Here is a 16,605-nt window from a genome sequence, read left to right on the forward strand (position 1 = left end):
ATGAGCTTTTTTTCGCTGCAATGAGACGCTGCTCTCACCTCGAAATAAAAGCCGTGAAAACTGCTTTTCTAGCAATCTCTGTTTATTCATTCTTTCTGTGCAGCCCGATAATAAATAGCCCACAGACCGCTAATAAAATACAAAATACGAGTCAGAGTCAAGTCACGAGTCAATATAATCTACACAAAACATATATTGTAAATGTAGCGTAAAAATAAACAAATAATCTGTAAATTCAGATAAAAAACAACAGATTAGCGAGTGTATTTAGCCGTTTAATTTCGTGTCTTTACTTTCCTCCTCATTGTGTAAATGAATGTAATTTCTGTAACAAGAAGGTTCCAGTTAAAAGCTTCAACTGATACGTTTTGTTTTCATTGCAAATTACGGCACAGCGGCCAAAATCCCAAACACAGCAAAAACATCATAACCGCTGCTTACCTTAGCTTCTGTTCTTCCAGATGCTATTACATTTATAAGCGTGCGTCCCATTAGGAACAGAATCCGTTATTTTGTAAATGTGCTTATAATTAAAAACCTCCAAACTTTTCCCGGTCGTGAAGTAAAACAGGAAGTGGTTAGAAAGCCGATCGAGCGTTTCATTACCACGTCATCTGTGTGACGCAAACTGAATAAATGCAAATAACAGCATTTCTTACTAACAATTACAATCAGAAGCTCTGATTGGTTCAGAAAGCGTCTTTCAACCATCAGCACCGATTCTGTAGGAGCGTTCCATTCACCCCGGTCGTTCCTGTGAAGTGCACTACGTAGGGTATTCCACCATTTTAAGTAGGGAGCGACGCTTCATCACTACACCGGAAGCTGGCTGGAACATTTACACATTGTGTGTGTTGTGGGTTAAGACGGCCGGAGCGTTATTATTATTATTATTATTATTATTATTATTATTATTAGAGAGCAGAAATGACACGATCAGAATCGTTTTTGCGAGTCACGAGTCGAGTCATTTGAAACGAGTCCGAGGCGAGTCTGAAGTCGCTGTGAGTCTCTGGTCTGCGCCCCGGTGGTCCCGGTCAATACATTTATTCAGGAACAGTTTCATTTCTTGTCATCCTTGGGAAATTAAAAAACAAAACTCATATTTGCACAATTTATAAACAATCAGACAGAAATTGTTCCAAACGAATCTTTATTGTTGTTGAATTAAAGAACACAAACACAAATAAAGAGTTTATAGAAGAACACATCAACTAAAACCAAAAACCCAGAGGAAACGTGACGGCGTGGTTAACTGAGACAGATTAAGTCCGGTGTTAAATCGGGCGTGGTCAGTAATACGCTGTTGTTTACAGGTTTTATTAATAAAGCGAATGTTTGCATGCACTCGTGTGTAATATAATCGTACTCCAGCAGGTCCTCGAGTTCAGGACCAGGACCAGGACCAGGACCAGGACCAGGCTTAATCTGAGTCGTGGGAACCAGAGAGGACGAGTACGCGGCTACGTTTAAATAACAGCTCGTCTGTCGGCTACTTTAAACAGAAAAAGAGACGTGACCCATCAGAGTGCTCACTCGCTTTATAAAGCAGGTGTTCGTTCCTCCAGTGATGATTAAATTCTTATTCTAAAATATTGATTTATTGATATAGATCTGTATACTGTAGAGAAACTAATGTGCCCTGACGGCGCAGAGAGAGAAGACGATACCTGACGCTAGCCTTAAAGCTTTAAATACCAGTTTCTTGTGTTTAAAAGATAGAACGTTTATGATAAAGTGACCGTATGCTAGTCCGTCCACCCTGCGGCCTTAAAGAACCCCGTAACTAATAAATAGCGCCAGAAAAATCAAAGATCCTGCATTAGCTCTAACGTTACAGAAACTCATTTGCTAACAGATCAGGAGGGTTTAAAATAAGTTCTTATAAAGAGTGATTAACTACTCGGAGCGTAACATGCGACGGCGTCTGTGAGGAGCTTAGCGTGGACTAAATGTTACGCGTTCTTCATCCCGCCGTCGCCCGGCCTAGTCGAAGTTGAGGACGTTGCTGTCGAAGTGGGTGAGCACGTGCTTCTCGAAGAGCTGCTGGTCGCAGTCGAGCGGGAACTGCTCGCTGCACATGGGACAAACCTTCCAGTGGCTCTCCACATGCTCCTCGAACTTGGACTGGTCGTAATTGGGAGGGAAGATGACCTCGCAGAGTGGACAGCGCTTCTGAGACTCCTCGCTGCGGGCGGAGAGAGAGAAACGACGTGTCAGTTTAAACATTCTGCTTCATTTACAACAAAATGTGATGGTTTTATTCAGCACTCGATCATTTCTTACATTGTTTTCTCACTGCAGTAAATTATTGAGGTATTTTAACTCATTTTATAAAGGCAACAAGTCCATCAAACAACGCGTCTGTTTCGGTTTGTGCCACTAAACATCTGATCTCACCTGATTCTTCTATTAATTCTGTACAGTGTTATTTATATTTAATATTATTTATTTTCAATATTATTTATATTTAATATTATTTATATATAATATTTTCTATATTTAGTGTTATTTATATTCAGTATTATCTATATTTATTATTTATATTTAGAGTAATTTATATTTAATATTATTTATAATTAATATATAAAAATTTAATGTTATTTTTATTTAATGTTATTTATACTTAGTGTTATTTATAATTATTGTTATTTATATTCAGTTTTATTTATATTTAATATTATTTATATTTAGTGCTATTTATAATTAATATATTAAAATTCAGTGTTGTTTATATTTAATGTTATTTATATTTAATGTTATTTATATTCAATGTTATTTATATTCAATGTTATTTATATTTAGTGTTATTTATATTTAATATATTTTTTATTTAGTGTTACTTAAATTTAGTTATTTATATTTAGTGTTATTTATAATTATTGTTATTTATATTCAGTTTTATTTATATTTAATATTATTTATATTTAGTGCTATTTATAATTAATATATTAAAATTCAGTGTTGTTTATATTTAATGTTATTTATAATTAATATTTTTATATTTAATGTTATTTAATTTTATTGTTATTTATATTAGTGTTGTTTATATTTAATGTTATTTATATTTAATATATTAATATTTAGTGTTATTTATATTTCATATTATTTATATTTAGCGTTGTTTATATTTAATGTTGTTCATATTGAATATTATTTATATTTAATAAATTTATATTCAGTGTTGTTTATATTCAATGTTATTTATATTCAATGTTATTTATATTTAATATTATTTATATTTAGTGTTATTTATATTTATTGTTATTTATATTTAATATATTTTTTATTTAGTGTTACTTAAATTTAAAGTTATTTAAATTTAGTGTTAATTATATTTATTTAACACTGAATATAAATAACACTGTATAAAACTGATAGGAGCTACTGAATCAGCTGAGGTGTCTAGATTTGTAGCGACGGTAGCCGGAAGCAAACAGACGCTTCGTTTAGAAAGTGAACATACGTCACGCTACAGAGGGACGAGGAGAAAAAGAACAAAGTAAGCCAAAATAAATGAACAAAGGTGTGTGTGTGGTGTGTGTGTCTATGTATGTGTGTGTGTGTGTGTGTGTGTGTGTGTGTGTGTGTGTGTGTGTGTGTGTGCGTGCGTGCGTGTGTGTGTGTGTGTGTGTGTGTGTGCAATAAGCCTGTCTTGATAATGCTGAGCACTGGTGTGGGAGGGTTTACCAGTAAAACAGCATGTGTGTACTGGTGGACGTGGGTGGCCCATCCAGCTAATTTCAGACACAAACGGCCCCCGCCGAGCTCAGCTACATGACACATGACAGCACTGTGTGTGTGTGTGTGTGTGTGTGTGTGTGTGTGTGGTACATGACTCAGTGAATGAGACTCTCAGAGTGTGTGTGTGTGTGTGTGTGTGTGTGTGTGTGTGTGTGTTACCTGGACTCAAAGCAGAAAGGAATTTGTCCGTCATTAGGGAAGTGGGCGGGCGGTTCGCTGACTGTATCCGGGTCACTGGGCTGCTGTGGACGAAACACACGGGTGAAATAAGTGTTGGGACGCGTTCACATGAGAAGCAGCAAAACCGCGAGTCTTAAACCTGCTCCACGTGTATCTGTGTTTATCTGGATTCTCCTCCCTGTTTCACTTTTAAACTTGTGTTACAGCTCCAGCTTCTGAGAAATGGTGAGAATCAGAATCAGCTTCTCCCAGAGTCTAAAACGCTTCTGGTTCAGAATAAAGCTTAACGTGGTTTAATGTAGTAAAAGAAGGAGACAGGAGCACTAAACTTCTCTTCATTATTACTGCTCATAAGTTCCTCCACTAATCACATTCCTCACTCGCTGTTTTACTACAATAAGTCACGATGAGTTTTGTTCGTACGGCCTGAGTCGCTTTTACCGCCTCGTATCAAACAGTTCGTCTCATTGGAGGAGCTTTGAAAAGGTCAGCGAACAGCAAACTGGGTCAAAGAGTCCAACGCCCACAATACATAGGAAACAACGGCACACTCCACGCAACAGTAGTTTCGCCGCTTCTCATGTGGATGCGCCCTAACTGCTTCATTCCTGCTGAAGCTCTGACCAAGGGGCGCTCATGAGGCACAGCCCTCAGATTCTAAGATCCAGGTTTGAATCTTGGCTGTGCTATCGACCGGCCTGCGTAGATATGATCGGCTGTGTCTGTCGGGAGGGATGGTCGAAAGGAATTGCCGCCCGTCCAGGGGGTTCCTGCCTGTAACGTCTACATCCTGAAGCGTCCCACGGTTCCTCTCAGAGCTACAGAACCTCGTTTATCTGCGGTGCTACAGAACGCCCGAGGTCCTTCCCTAACGAGCTTCCTTACCTTCGGCTCCTCTTTAATAAGCTCTGGTTAGCTCGGCTAATCCCAACTCGCTAATGAGCCGCGGACAGAAATCTGAGCCGCCGATGGCGAGAAGTCACACTTCGCTCTTTAAAGCTAAAGCTAAGGATGGCTAACGGCGTGAACAGGTTTGGTGTAAAGGTGATAAACGTACAGGACTCGGGGGTTCCTCGGGTTCCTCCAGGCCGTCCGGGCGGTTCAGGTTTCGGGCCGGTTGGCTGCACACGACGTTACTGTCCCAGGACGGAGGGCCGACGGGAGGAAGTCTCAGCATCTGATCGTCGGAGAACTCGCCGTCGGCGCTGTCTGAACCGCCACAGATACACGAAGGGTTAATCAAGCGCACTGCAGTGCTGCTGTCTGAATAACTTCTGAACAACGTAGCGTGACGTACGATTACTGTCCAAACGACGTCTGTTTACTTCCAGTTAGCGCCGCTACACGTCTAGACATCTGATTCATAGATAGCTTCTATTAATTTTGTACAGTGCTATTTAATATTATTTATATTTAATATTATTTATATTTAGTGTTATTTATATTCAATATTATTTAGTGTTATATATCTTTAATATTATTTACATTTAAAGTTATCTATTTTTAGTGTTATTTATATTTATTGTTTTTTATAGTTAGTGTTATTTATATAATTGTTTTATATATTTAGTGTTATTTATATTTAATATTATTTATATTTAGTGTTATTTATATTCAATATTATTTAGTGTTATATATCTTTAATATTATTTACATTTAAAGTTATCTATTTTTAGTGTTATTTATATTTATTGTTTTTTATAGTTAGTGTTATTTATATAATTGTTTTATATATTTAGTGTTATTTATATTTAATATTATTAATATTTAGTGTTATTTATATTCAATATTATTTAGTGTTATATATCTTTAATATTATTTACATTTAAAGTTATCTATTTTTAGTGTTATTTATATTTATTGTTTTTTATAGTTAGTGTTATTTATATAATTGTTTTATATATTTAGTGTTATTTATATTTAATATAATTTATATTTAGTGTTATTTATCTTTAATATTATTTATATTTAGAGTTATTTATATTTAGTGTTATTTATATTTAATATTATTTATATTTAGTGTTATTTATCTTTAATATTATTTATATTTAGTGTTATTTATATTTAGTGTTATTTATATTTAATATTATTTATATTTAGTGTTATTTATATTTAATATTATTTATATTTAGTGTTATTTATCTTTAATATTATTTATATTTAAAGTTATTTATATTTAGTGTTATTTATATTTAATATTTATATTTAGTGTTATTTATATTTAGTGTTATTTATATTTAATATTATTTATATTTAATGTTATATATATTAAGTGTTACTTAAACTTGGTGTTATTTATATTTAATGTTACTTATTGTTTTTTATATTTAATGTTATATATGTTAAGTGTTATTTATATTTAGTGTTATTTATTTTTAGTGCTAATTATATTAGTGTCATTTATATTTATAGTTTTTTATATGTAGTGTTATTTATATTTAATGTTATTTATATTTATTATTTTTATATTTAATGTTATATACGTTAAGTGTTATTTATATTTAGTTATTTATATTTAACGTTATTTATATTTGGTGTTATTTATAATTAACGTTATTTATATTTAATGTTATTTATATTTAATTGTTTATACATGTTTTAATTGTTCAGTTTTATTCTGAGAGTGAATAAAAATAACACTAAAGATAAATAACACTCAACATGAAAGCGACTGAATCAGGTGAGGAGATCAGACCTAAATTAAACAGACGTGTCGTTTATAAGTGGACGTACGTCGCGCTACATTGTGCAGGAGGTTCATCACTTTTATTATGAATACTGACCCCTGGTGTCGGACGAGTACGGGTTCCCGAACATCAGCTCAGTGGGGCGCTGGGCCACCAGTAGAGGCGAGGGGACGTCCTGCTGGTACGGCAGCGAGTACTGGAGGAAAACTGGATGCATGTCCAGACTGTCGGCGGCGGCGTCTTTGTCCTGACTGACACTTCTCTGCAGCTCCTGAGGACAGAGCGAACGCACATACTTTAACGTTAGCAAATGTTAGCGACGTCCAGTTTTAATTTAACTGAGGATTAATTACACAGACCAGTTGAAATAATGGAAACAAAAGCCTCTGGCTAAGCACAATTAGCTAAACGCTCATGTGTATTTGCAGCAGTTTTCCTCTCCAGCGTCAGATTCAGACGATACATCACTAGCCACAGAGTTCTGGCTGCAGCGGCGCACTAGCCGCCCTCTGCCACAAACAGTTTAATTAGCGCCTTAATTAAAAACTCCTCGGCCTGTTCAAAGCCGCGCAGAGCTCTGCAGTTTACTGAAGTCTTCAACAGGCGCCAATTTCATTTACAGTCTCGGCCTCAAATTAGCTGCTTTTGCTAGCTGTACGCGTCAGGCTCTGCGTTATACCTACAGCCCTGCTGGATTTTCTCTGCAGCGTAATTGTGTTTAAGGCTTTTTTCAGGTTGCTGTTGGTCCCTCTCTGTGGTCCAGAGTAATTGAATGGAAAATGAGGCCTCGCTGGTTCTGCTGCTCCAATTAGAGAGATACGATAAACCCAAACCAGATCCTGTGAGGATAAAGAAAAGCAGGCGCTCCGCAGGCTGTTATAGACCAACACCACGGGTCTGAGGAGGTAAATTAAAATGCCCGCACCCCTTCCAGTTTCTCCTTCTCTTTGGATAAAGTGGCGAGGCTGTCCTTCAGTTCCTTCAGCTCACGACCTTTAGCTGCTACCTGACTCTGTGGGACAGAAACAAGAGGAGGAAATTAATCAAAATAACACTCGATATAAATAACACTAAATATAAATCATGTTAAATATAAATAACACTAAATATAAATAACATTAAATATAAATAACACTAAATATAAATTATATTAAATATAAATATCACTAAACATAAACAAAACTAAATATAAAAAACATTTAAATATAAATAAAATTTAATATAAATTACATTAAATATAAATAACACTAAATAAAAATAATATTAAATATAAATAACACTAAATATAAATAACACTGAAAATAAATAACATTAAATATAAATAACACTAAATATAAATAACACTAAATATAAATAATATTAAATATAAATAACACTAAATATAAATAAAACTAAATATAAATAACACTAAATATAAATAACACTAAAAATAAATAACATTAAATATAAATAACACTAAATATAAATAACACTAAATAAAAATAATATTAAATATAAATAACACTAAATATAAATAACACTAAATATAAATAACACTGAAAATAAATAACATTAAATATAAATAACACCAAATATAAATAACATTAAATATAAATAATATTAAATATGAATAAGACAAAATATAAATAACACTAAATATAAATAACACTAAATATCTAAATATAAATAACACTAAATATAAATAACACTAAATATAAATAACATTAAATATAAATAACACTAAATAAAAATAATATTAAATATAAATAACACTAAATATAAATAACACTAAAAATAAATAACATTAAATATAAATAACACTAAATATAAATAACATTAAATATAAATAACACTAAATAAAAATTATATTAAATATAAATAACATTCAATATAAACAACATTAAATATGAATAACAGAAATATACATTATATTATATAAATTATATTAAATATAAGACACTTAATATAAATAATATTAAATATGAATAAGACAAAATATAAATAAGACTAAATATAAATAACACTAAATATAAATAATATTAAATACAAATAACACTGAATATAAATAACACTAAATATGAATAATAAAAATAAACAACACTAATTATTAAATAAAAAAAATAAAAAATAAAAAAAGTAAATAACACTAAATATAAATAACACTAAATATAAATAACACTAACTACTGACCTTATAGCGATCCTCCTCGGCTGCCAGCTGCAGTTTCAGACCCTCGTTGATCTTTAGCTGCTCCTTCCATTTCAGCTCCAGCTTGGCCAGCTCATCCATGAGCACGCCGTTACGCTCCTTCTCCTCCTGTAGTCACATCGAATATAAATAAACATGCACTTAGCTTTATTAAGCTGAATTAAGTATATCTAGCAGGAGCTCAAAAATAAAGCTCAATGACTTACACACAGTAAATGTTTGCACTTCTTGTACTTGTCGTTCTTGTCACAACTTTCCTTACTGACCCCCTTCAGCTTGCCGTGGATTATGGCGTCCAGCACTTTGTCTGATGAGCCTGGACTTCCTGTCAGATAAAAAAAGCAAAGTTTAGTCAGTGACCCGCCCTGCTCTCGACTTCCTACCTGATCAGCTCCTCAGTAGAGAGGATTCTAAAAACACATGGAGCTCATAATCTGATTATTTAAATTTAAGAATTTAGACATGCCCTCTTCTCAAGAGATCCAATGTGTCTAAAATGTGTCTAAATGCTGGATAGGATAAATTGAGGGGTTTATTTGGGCCTAATGATGCTTACCTGGTACAGATGCTTCTGGACTGACAGAGAGGGGACCGTTGGCTCCCTCTGAACCAGGACTCCTCTTTACCTGTAAAAGAAAGAGAGACTCTACTGTATCTACAGCGTAAACAAGCCACCATGTTTCTGAGATCTGACCGTCAACAATGCTCTGGAGAGGCACTACTTTTAGGTCGACATATCTGAAGTCGATGCATGGTTTTTAAAACTATGTTTATAAATGATCCTTGTTAATTTCTACATCGTCTCCGTTCATATAAGCGTTATATGATTCCCTCAGCACTACTCGCCGTGTGCAGGACCTCAGTCGTATCTGCTCCGGTCACTGGTTGCCGGCATTAAGCTCCGTCTGCAGCCGTCAGAGGACGATTGTAGAGCTTTCAAAGAAAAGCTCAAAGTTCTCCACGACCCAAATCATCCAAAGTTTGGTGATAATTAAAACTGGTACAGAACTAAAAGCTGGTTTGTTCACTGTGTAAAGCTTTGATGGTACCACAGCAGCACCGGCGCCGTGCTGCACGTCTATATTGTTTCATTACGCTTCTTAATCGTGGAGATCCTGGAATACCGTATTTCTTAGCGGGTTCAGTCAGACCGCCGCGCACTTTACTGCGTCGGGCTCGAAGCACAAAAAGCTTCTCATGTGAATGCGCCGGTAACAGCGTAACACTCACCACCGTGTTTACATGGTTTAGAATGTGCAGTAAGTGTTGAGTGAATGTGGAGGTTAGGATCGGGGCTCATTCTGTCGTTACTGCACGTCGGACTTAATGAGATGTGGCTATATCTAAGTATTTTATTTCTGCTATAAGTTGAAACACTTTGCTTTGTGTGCAGAACACCATAAACACTCTGTTTGAGAATGTGATAACATGAACATAAACCCTGTTTACATTTAGTTCTGTGTTATATTATTATGCTGTACAGTTTGTTGTTCAAATAAAAGAAGCTTAAATGAGATTCTGAATTACATTTTTTGGAGGAAAATAAATCGTTCAGATTAATCAACTAGTCGATAAAATAAACGATAGATTAATCGATAGAAAAATAGTCGTTAGTGGCAGCTCTAACTACTTTAATAAGTTAGTCTAATTCTATAAAAAAAAAGGTCCGCCCCACTTCCCTGCCTCAAACACGCCTTATATTACATGTTTAGCTTTCCCACGCACTTAAAGGATGAAGCAAAACCACTGCAGTGACTGGTTTCCTGTTTACTTAAATAAATTCCCTCAAAGGACTTGATTAAAATGTTTTAGAGGTTCGTTGTGGGTTAAAGCTCCGACTACAACCAACCAGAGGTCCTGTATTAAGAGTGTGAGCATAAAACGACGCTAAATAACGATGTGTCTATAATAAACACACTCGTACACAACCGGGGCGTGTTTATAACGCAAAATAATGGATTATGGAGAACAAAACGTGGACGTAGATTCTGCTTTACATGAAGACTTGATCTGCCACGTCAGAATGATTCGATCCCTCACAGAATATCACTGATCTTACACCTACTGCTGGTCTGTAGGACCTAAAGTTGGGCTACGACATGAATAAACCATCAGGAACGAATAACCAGCCTTCATCTGCTTCAGCTGTGTGTTTATAAAAACACCAGCCAGAGATTCAAGTGTTTAAGGTGTGCTACAACCACGGTGTAAACTAAGGAGCTGCTCACACGCTGACAGAAGGGTCCGTGTGAAACCCTGGTGACCCGCCCTGCTCCAGACTACCGACCTGATCAGCTGCCTCAGTAGAGAGGATTTACAAATAAACGATTATCACTCAGAATTAAGGATTTAGACACGCCCTCTTCTTGGGAGTGTATGATGAGGTAAAATGGTTTACCCCTTGCTGCTCAGACATCTTCACCACTTGCTTCTGCAGTTTTTGACATTCCTTGTACTTCTCCTTGTAATGTTCTGCAGCCATCTGCAGCCTGAGCTTCAGGTCCTCGACCTCCCTCTGCAGCTCGGCCACCGCCAAAACCTCCGACTCCTCATTCTGCCGAAAAACACACCGATCACGTTCCACCACCTGAGCGAAGATTCGAACCCCCCCCCGGAAGTGCGTCTCCAGACTCCGGTACTTACGGCTTCCTGCGCGGCGGAGCTCTTCATCTCCTCCACCTGCTTCTCCAGGCGGCTGCATTCGGCCCGCGCCTCCGCCTGGCCCTGCCTGAGGGTGTCGACCTCCAGCCGGGCCCGGTACAGCTCGGCCATGCCGCGGTCCCGCGCGCTGGACGAGTCCCGGAGCTCGGCGGACAGCATGGCGGCCTGCTGCTGGGTGGCCTGGAGCTGCTCCTCCTTCTGCCTGAGCTGCTCACGCAGGGCCTTGGTCTCCTGCGCGCACGCACACACACACACACACACACACACACACACACACACACACAGAGTTATGACCACATATGCAAAGATTTTTGCATTAATTGATCTTAAACCCTGATCTGATTCATCCAAGTCATAATAACAGACACGTTTGGTCTAAACTGGTAACACAACACACCAACTGGAATGCTATAGAAGCTATATAGAAGCACTTTGTAGTTCTACAATTACTGACTGTAGTCCATCTGTTTCTCTGCATACCTTTTTGGTCAGGACCCCCACAGAGCAGGTATTATTTAGGTGGTGGATGATTCTCAGCACTGCAGTGACACTGACATGGTGGTGGTGTGTTAGTGTGTGTTGTGCTGGTATGAGTGGATGTCACTGCTGGACTGAGAATCGTCCACCAACCAAAAACATCCAGCCGACAGCGCCCCGTGGGCAGCGTCCTGTGACCACTGATGAAGGTCTAGAAGACGAGCGACTCAAACAGCAGCGATAGATGAGCGATCGTCTCTGACTTTACATCTACAAGGTGGACCGACTAGGTAGGAGTGACTAATAGAGTGGACAGTGAGTGGACACGGTGTTTAAAAACTCCAGCAGCGCTGCTGTGTCTGATCCACTCGTACCAGCACAACACACACTAACACACCACCACCATGTCAGTGTCACTGCAGTGCTGAGAATCATCCAGCACCTAAATAATACCTGCTCTGTGGTGGTCCTGACCAAAAAGGCATGCAGAGAAACAGATAGACTACAGTCAGTAATTGTAGAACTACAAAGTGTTTCTATATGGTAAGTGGAGCTGATAACATGGACAGTGAGTGTAGAAACAAGGAGGTGGTTTTAATGTTATGGCTGATGGGTGTTTATTTCTGTAGTTCTGTATATTTCCAGCATGAGTGACCTTTTTAAGGACATGCCGTACAAATACAAACGCTCTTTTACCCCCCACACACAGATACACTTCAAAGTCAGGTGAGTCTCTATTTTAATGTGATTCGTTTTTGAAGGCGTCCGAATACTTTTGGTCTGCCCTACCGTCGGAGAGCTGTTGGCCAGCAGTTGGCGGTGCTGCTTGTCCTTCTCTGCCAGGCAGGCTTTGGCTCTGGCCAGCTCGTCCTTTAACTGCGCGATGGTGTTCTCCTTATTCACGTCCACCGACCTCAGCATCTGCAGCTCGGCGCTCAGCTTAGTGTTCTCCAGCTCGCGGTTCTTCAGGTGGATCTGGGTCACACACACACACACACACACACACACACACACACACACACACACACACACACTTACTGAGACAGAACCGTGCTGCCGCTTCAGCACAAACCGTCGGTAATTATCGCCAGGCCGGGTTTCCGCTCGGCTCTAATTATAACGGCAATAAGGACGCGGCAGTAAGAATGCGCTGGTGTATCGCGCGCCACCGGGGGAGACGGCAATGAGGTGTGGGCGACCCCGCGCTTCCGTCGTTATGGCTCCGTGTCACGCCTAGTTCCTGTGCTCGCCACAAGAAAGCAGGAAAGAACTTCCTGTGTGTCCGTTTGTTCTTCTGCACCCCATTTACCCATCGAAAGGGGCCCTCCGACGGGCCCCCCACAGAACCTGGTAATGACACTACCGTGGTAAAACACTACGGTTCGTGTTTTTAGGTGCAGCAGTGTTGTTGGGATTTTTATTAGGAACACACACTGTCAGCACTGGAGGTCGGTGTCGAATTTTAAAGGCGCTGTTCTCCTCCCAGCAAATCCCAACAACACTGCTGCACCTGATACACTCATACCAGTCGTGTACAATACACACGGCCTCGTCGTTATTACGTCAGCGCTCTAGGGACAGACCATCCTGGCTATGACATGCAGCCAGTGGTGGGCCCTTAAACAAGGCCCTTAACGCTCTCAGCTCCAGGGCTGCAGTACAAACAACAAACTGGGACAGTGATAGCCTGGTTGTTAGAGCTGTGGATTACCAACAGGAAGGTTGTAGGTTCAAATCCCAGCCCTCATACTCCATCATTCCATCTAATCTAGATTACACCCCAAATAACATCTAATCAGTGAAGGTCCTATGGGGGTGGATGACGCTATACAGACCACATGGCTACAGTCAGTGTTTGTATACCCCCAGTTACCTTGTAGAGCTCCTTTTCATCCTTCTCGTTCTTCAGCTGAGACTCCAGCGCTTCTTTTTCTGAACTGAGCTTCTTCACACGATCTTTCAGGCTGTCACAAAGACGTGAAGTGATTCATTAATAACTTCAATATCAAAATGTCCGTTGCAAAACCAACAGTCCACTGAAGTCGTGCGTCATTCTGTAGTCCTCGTTATGCCCATATTCGGAGACCCGGGTCTAACTTAGATTTCCTATAGGAATAATGAACGGGGTTTTCAAAGAATCGACTCTGACGCATCCTGTGCTGAATAAACATGTTCAGAACCCTGTACGTTTCGTCCTGTGTACATTCTTCTCCTGTACATCGCCGGATCCTCCGAATTACGAGGTTTTTAAAGGGGCGTAATACTAATAATGCTACACGAAAGCCGAAAGACGTCACTGAACTACACCAATCGAATCGACGGAACGAGCAGCCCGCGTTCGGTGAGTACAACCAAAGGCGTAACACCCGACCGTCCTCGCTTTCTACTTTAATGTAGCTAGCTACTAAAAATATAAAGTAAAACTTGTGAATATCACGGCGCTGTTACGCCGGTGAATCGTGCTGCTTCGTGCGCTTATTTAAGAGGCTTATAAAAGAAAAAAAAAAGAAAACATTAAGAGGCTTCCAGTCTAGTGACGTCAGTTCAGTGCGCAGTAGCGTTAGCTTACATGTAGCACTATTCATATTTTGACTCTTTAACGACTTCGTAATTCAGAGGATCCGGCGATAATAGACAGAAGAACCTCCATAAAACAAAACCTAACAGCTCTGGAACATTTTTTATGACTACAGGATGCGAGAGAGGCAATTTGCGAAATCTCCGTTCATATTTCCCATTCAAAATTTCTCTTAGACCCGGGTTACCAAATACGGTCTGTGTGTGTGACAGAATACAACATTAAACAATTCCGGTAGCGCGGCTTGCTTGGCGTTGCGTCTCTTCATCTACAGAAAACGGTTGATCGTTCAGAGCTGTGAATTCCATGAATTTCCTCGTTATTGCTTTCGTGTTGTCATTGCTAAAGAAAGATTGCAGGGCTGCTGGCTTGTGCCGGGCTCTACGCTCTCGCTATCTTTATTTTATCTTTATTTTATTTATGCATTTTCTGCCTTTGTCCCGCGATTGCGTCACGCTTCCTCTCCACCAATGCCGATCCCCGCTCTGATTGAGGAGAACGAAGCTAACCCACGCCCCCTCCGACACGTGGGCGGCAGTCGTATGCATCTTATCACCTACACTTTGACGAGTGCAGCTCAGCGTTGTGTACGGAGAGACTCACCCTGACAGCACTCTTTTCTCATCTCTGTGCAGGCGCCATCAATCAGCCAGCAGAGGTCGTAATTGCACCAGTCATGAGAGAGAGACCCTATCCGGCTTAGTCCCGCCCATATATGAACAAAAGGCCAATCGTCGTTCATGTGGCTGCTCAGCGCAGAGCTGCGATTCGATACGATGTATGTAAGTGGCCAGCAGGGTGCTGTTTTAAATTACTTTTAAATTCGTTGGTCCAAACTTCTCCGGAGTTGTTCCTCCACTGCTTACTTTTGGAAAATTTGAGCAGTGGCCAAAACATCAGAAACAACCAAAGACAAAAACTTGTGCAGGGAGAAAGTGGACAGAAAAAAGGACGACGCAGAAATAAATACTGGTTACAATATGACAGGCAGCTCAAAGCGCCAGTGACGATCGAGTTCTCAAAAAAAAAGAGGAAGGAAAGAAAACCCAGAACAAGCCGAGGACCACAATGTGCGATACAATTCCCTTGTGATGACAGCGGTGTCTGTTTTCTATTTATTTCTGTATTTTCTCCCATTTTTCTCCTGATTTTGCGTAGTCGATCTGTCCCCCGCTGCTGGGGATCCCTGATTGCATTCTGGTAGCCAGGGTCCTTACACAGGGTTTGACGACCCCACCCACATAGTCCGGCCATCCCGCCCAGCAGACACGGTGGCCAAGACAGTGACTAGTGTCTGCTAATTATGCCCGCTAGATGGCACACAGCCAACCGGTGGCAGAGCCTAGATTCGAACCGAGGAGTAAAAACTGTCCACTCTGGGTTACATGTTCCAACACCAACCGCACAGACAATCGACCATCTATAACTGCAACAAACTTCTGAAATAAAAAAATAAAAAAATAAAAAAGATTTCTAGACTGACCAGTCCAGCTCGGTCTCCTTCTGCAGACCTTTCTGAGTGACCCCGATCAGATCCTCCTCCAGCTGTGAGAGTCGAGCCGTGTTCTCCTCCAGCCTCCTCTGTACCTCGTCTTTCTCCTCCTGCAGGCTCTGGGAGGAGAGCTGCAGCTCCTGGAACACACGTCCAAATCTCAGGTAGAATGCAAAAATAGAGCGACTCTGTGTGAGTCTAAGACTTTGAAGTGTGTCTGTGTGTGGGAATTTATGCCCATTTAGTCTAAAAATGACAGCATTTCTATTTGTATGACTGGGAACTGACTGATCAGTTGGTGTTCTGGTTCATCCCAGAGCTGTTGAGTGGGGCCGAGTTCAGGGCTCTGTGCCGGACACAGGAGAGCTCACTCATGCTGGAACAGGAAAGGGCCTTCCCTACACCGTTGTTGCAAAGTTGGAAGTATATATTTCCTTCATATTGTCGATTTATTACACTTGTTAGCACCTGTTGAGGCTGAAAGACTGAATGAATTCAATCATTAGAAGGGGCGTCCCAATACTTTTGTGCATGACTGTCCCAATCAGTGCACGATACGGATCTCCGTATGAACCCTCCTGGTGCATTCGAAAAGAAGC

General features: G+C 39.4%; 1 protein-coding gene across 2 annotated transcripts in view; it reads right to left on the reverse strand.

The window, feature by feature from the left end:
- Nucleotides 1-1,136: 1,136 nt before the first annotated feature.
- Nucleotides 1,137-16,605, reverse strand: part of tax1bp1b (Tax1 (human T-cell leukemia virus type I) binding protein 1b) — a 38,742-nt gene continuing 23,273 nt past the window's right edge. The window contains exons 7-19 of one of the 2 annotated variants that reach the window (XM_062992377.1): nt 15,998-16,146; nt 13,810-13,900; nt 12,726-12,911; nt 11,442-11,690; nt 11,197-11,352; nt 9,355-9,424; nt 9,005-9,123; nt 8,781-8,906; nt 7,537-7,623; nt 6,708-6,882; nt 4,982-5,133; nt 3,904-3,983; nt 1,137-2,188 (exon numbers count right to left, since the gene is read on the reverse strand). In XM_062992377.1, coding sequence (XP_062848447.1) covers nt 1,987-2,188; nt 3,904-3,983; nt 4,982-5,133; nt 6,708-6,882; nt 7,537-7,623; nt 8,781-8,906; nt 9,005-9,123; nt 9,355-9,424; nt 11,197-11,352; nt 11,442-11,690; nt 12,726-12,911; nt 13,810-13,900; nt 15,998-16,146 — 1,842 coding nt within the window. In that variant the 3' untranslated portion in view covers nt 1,137-1,986. Of the gene's footprint in view, nt 2,189-3,903; nt 3,987-4,981; nt 5,134-6,707; nt 6,883-7,536; nt 7,624-8,780; nt 8,907-9,004; nt 9,124-9,354; nt 9,425-11,196; nt 11,353-11,441; nt 11,691-12,725; nt 12,912-13,809; nt 13,901-15,997; nt 16,147-16,605 lie in introns of both variants that reach the window. The other variant, XM_062992376.1, reaches the window with a different exon arrangement.

This window comes from Trichomycterus rosablanca, chromosome 3 (assembly GCF_030014385.1).
Source record: "Trichomycterus rosablanca isolate fTriRos1 chromosome 3, fTriRos1.hap1, whole genome shotgun sequence".
NCBI lineage: Eukaryota > Metazoa > Chordata > Actinopteri > Siluriformes > Trichomycteridae > Trichomycterus > Trichomycterus rosablanca.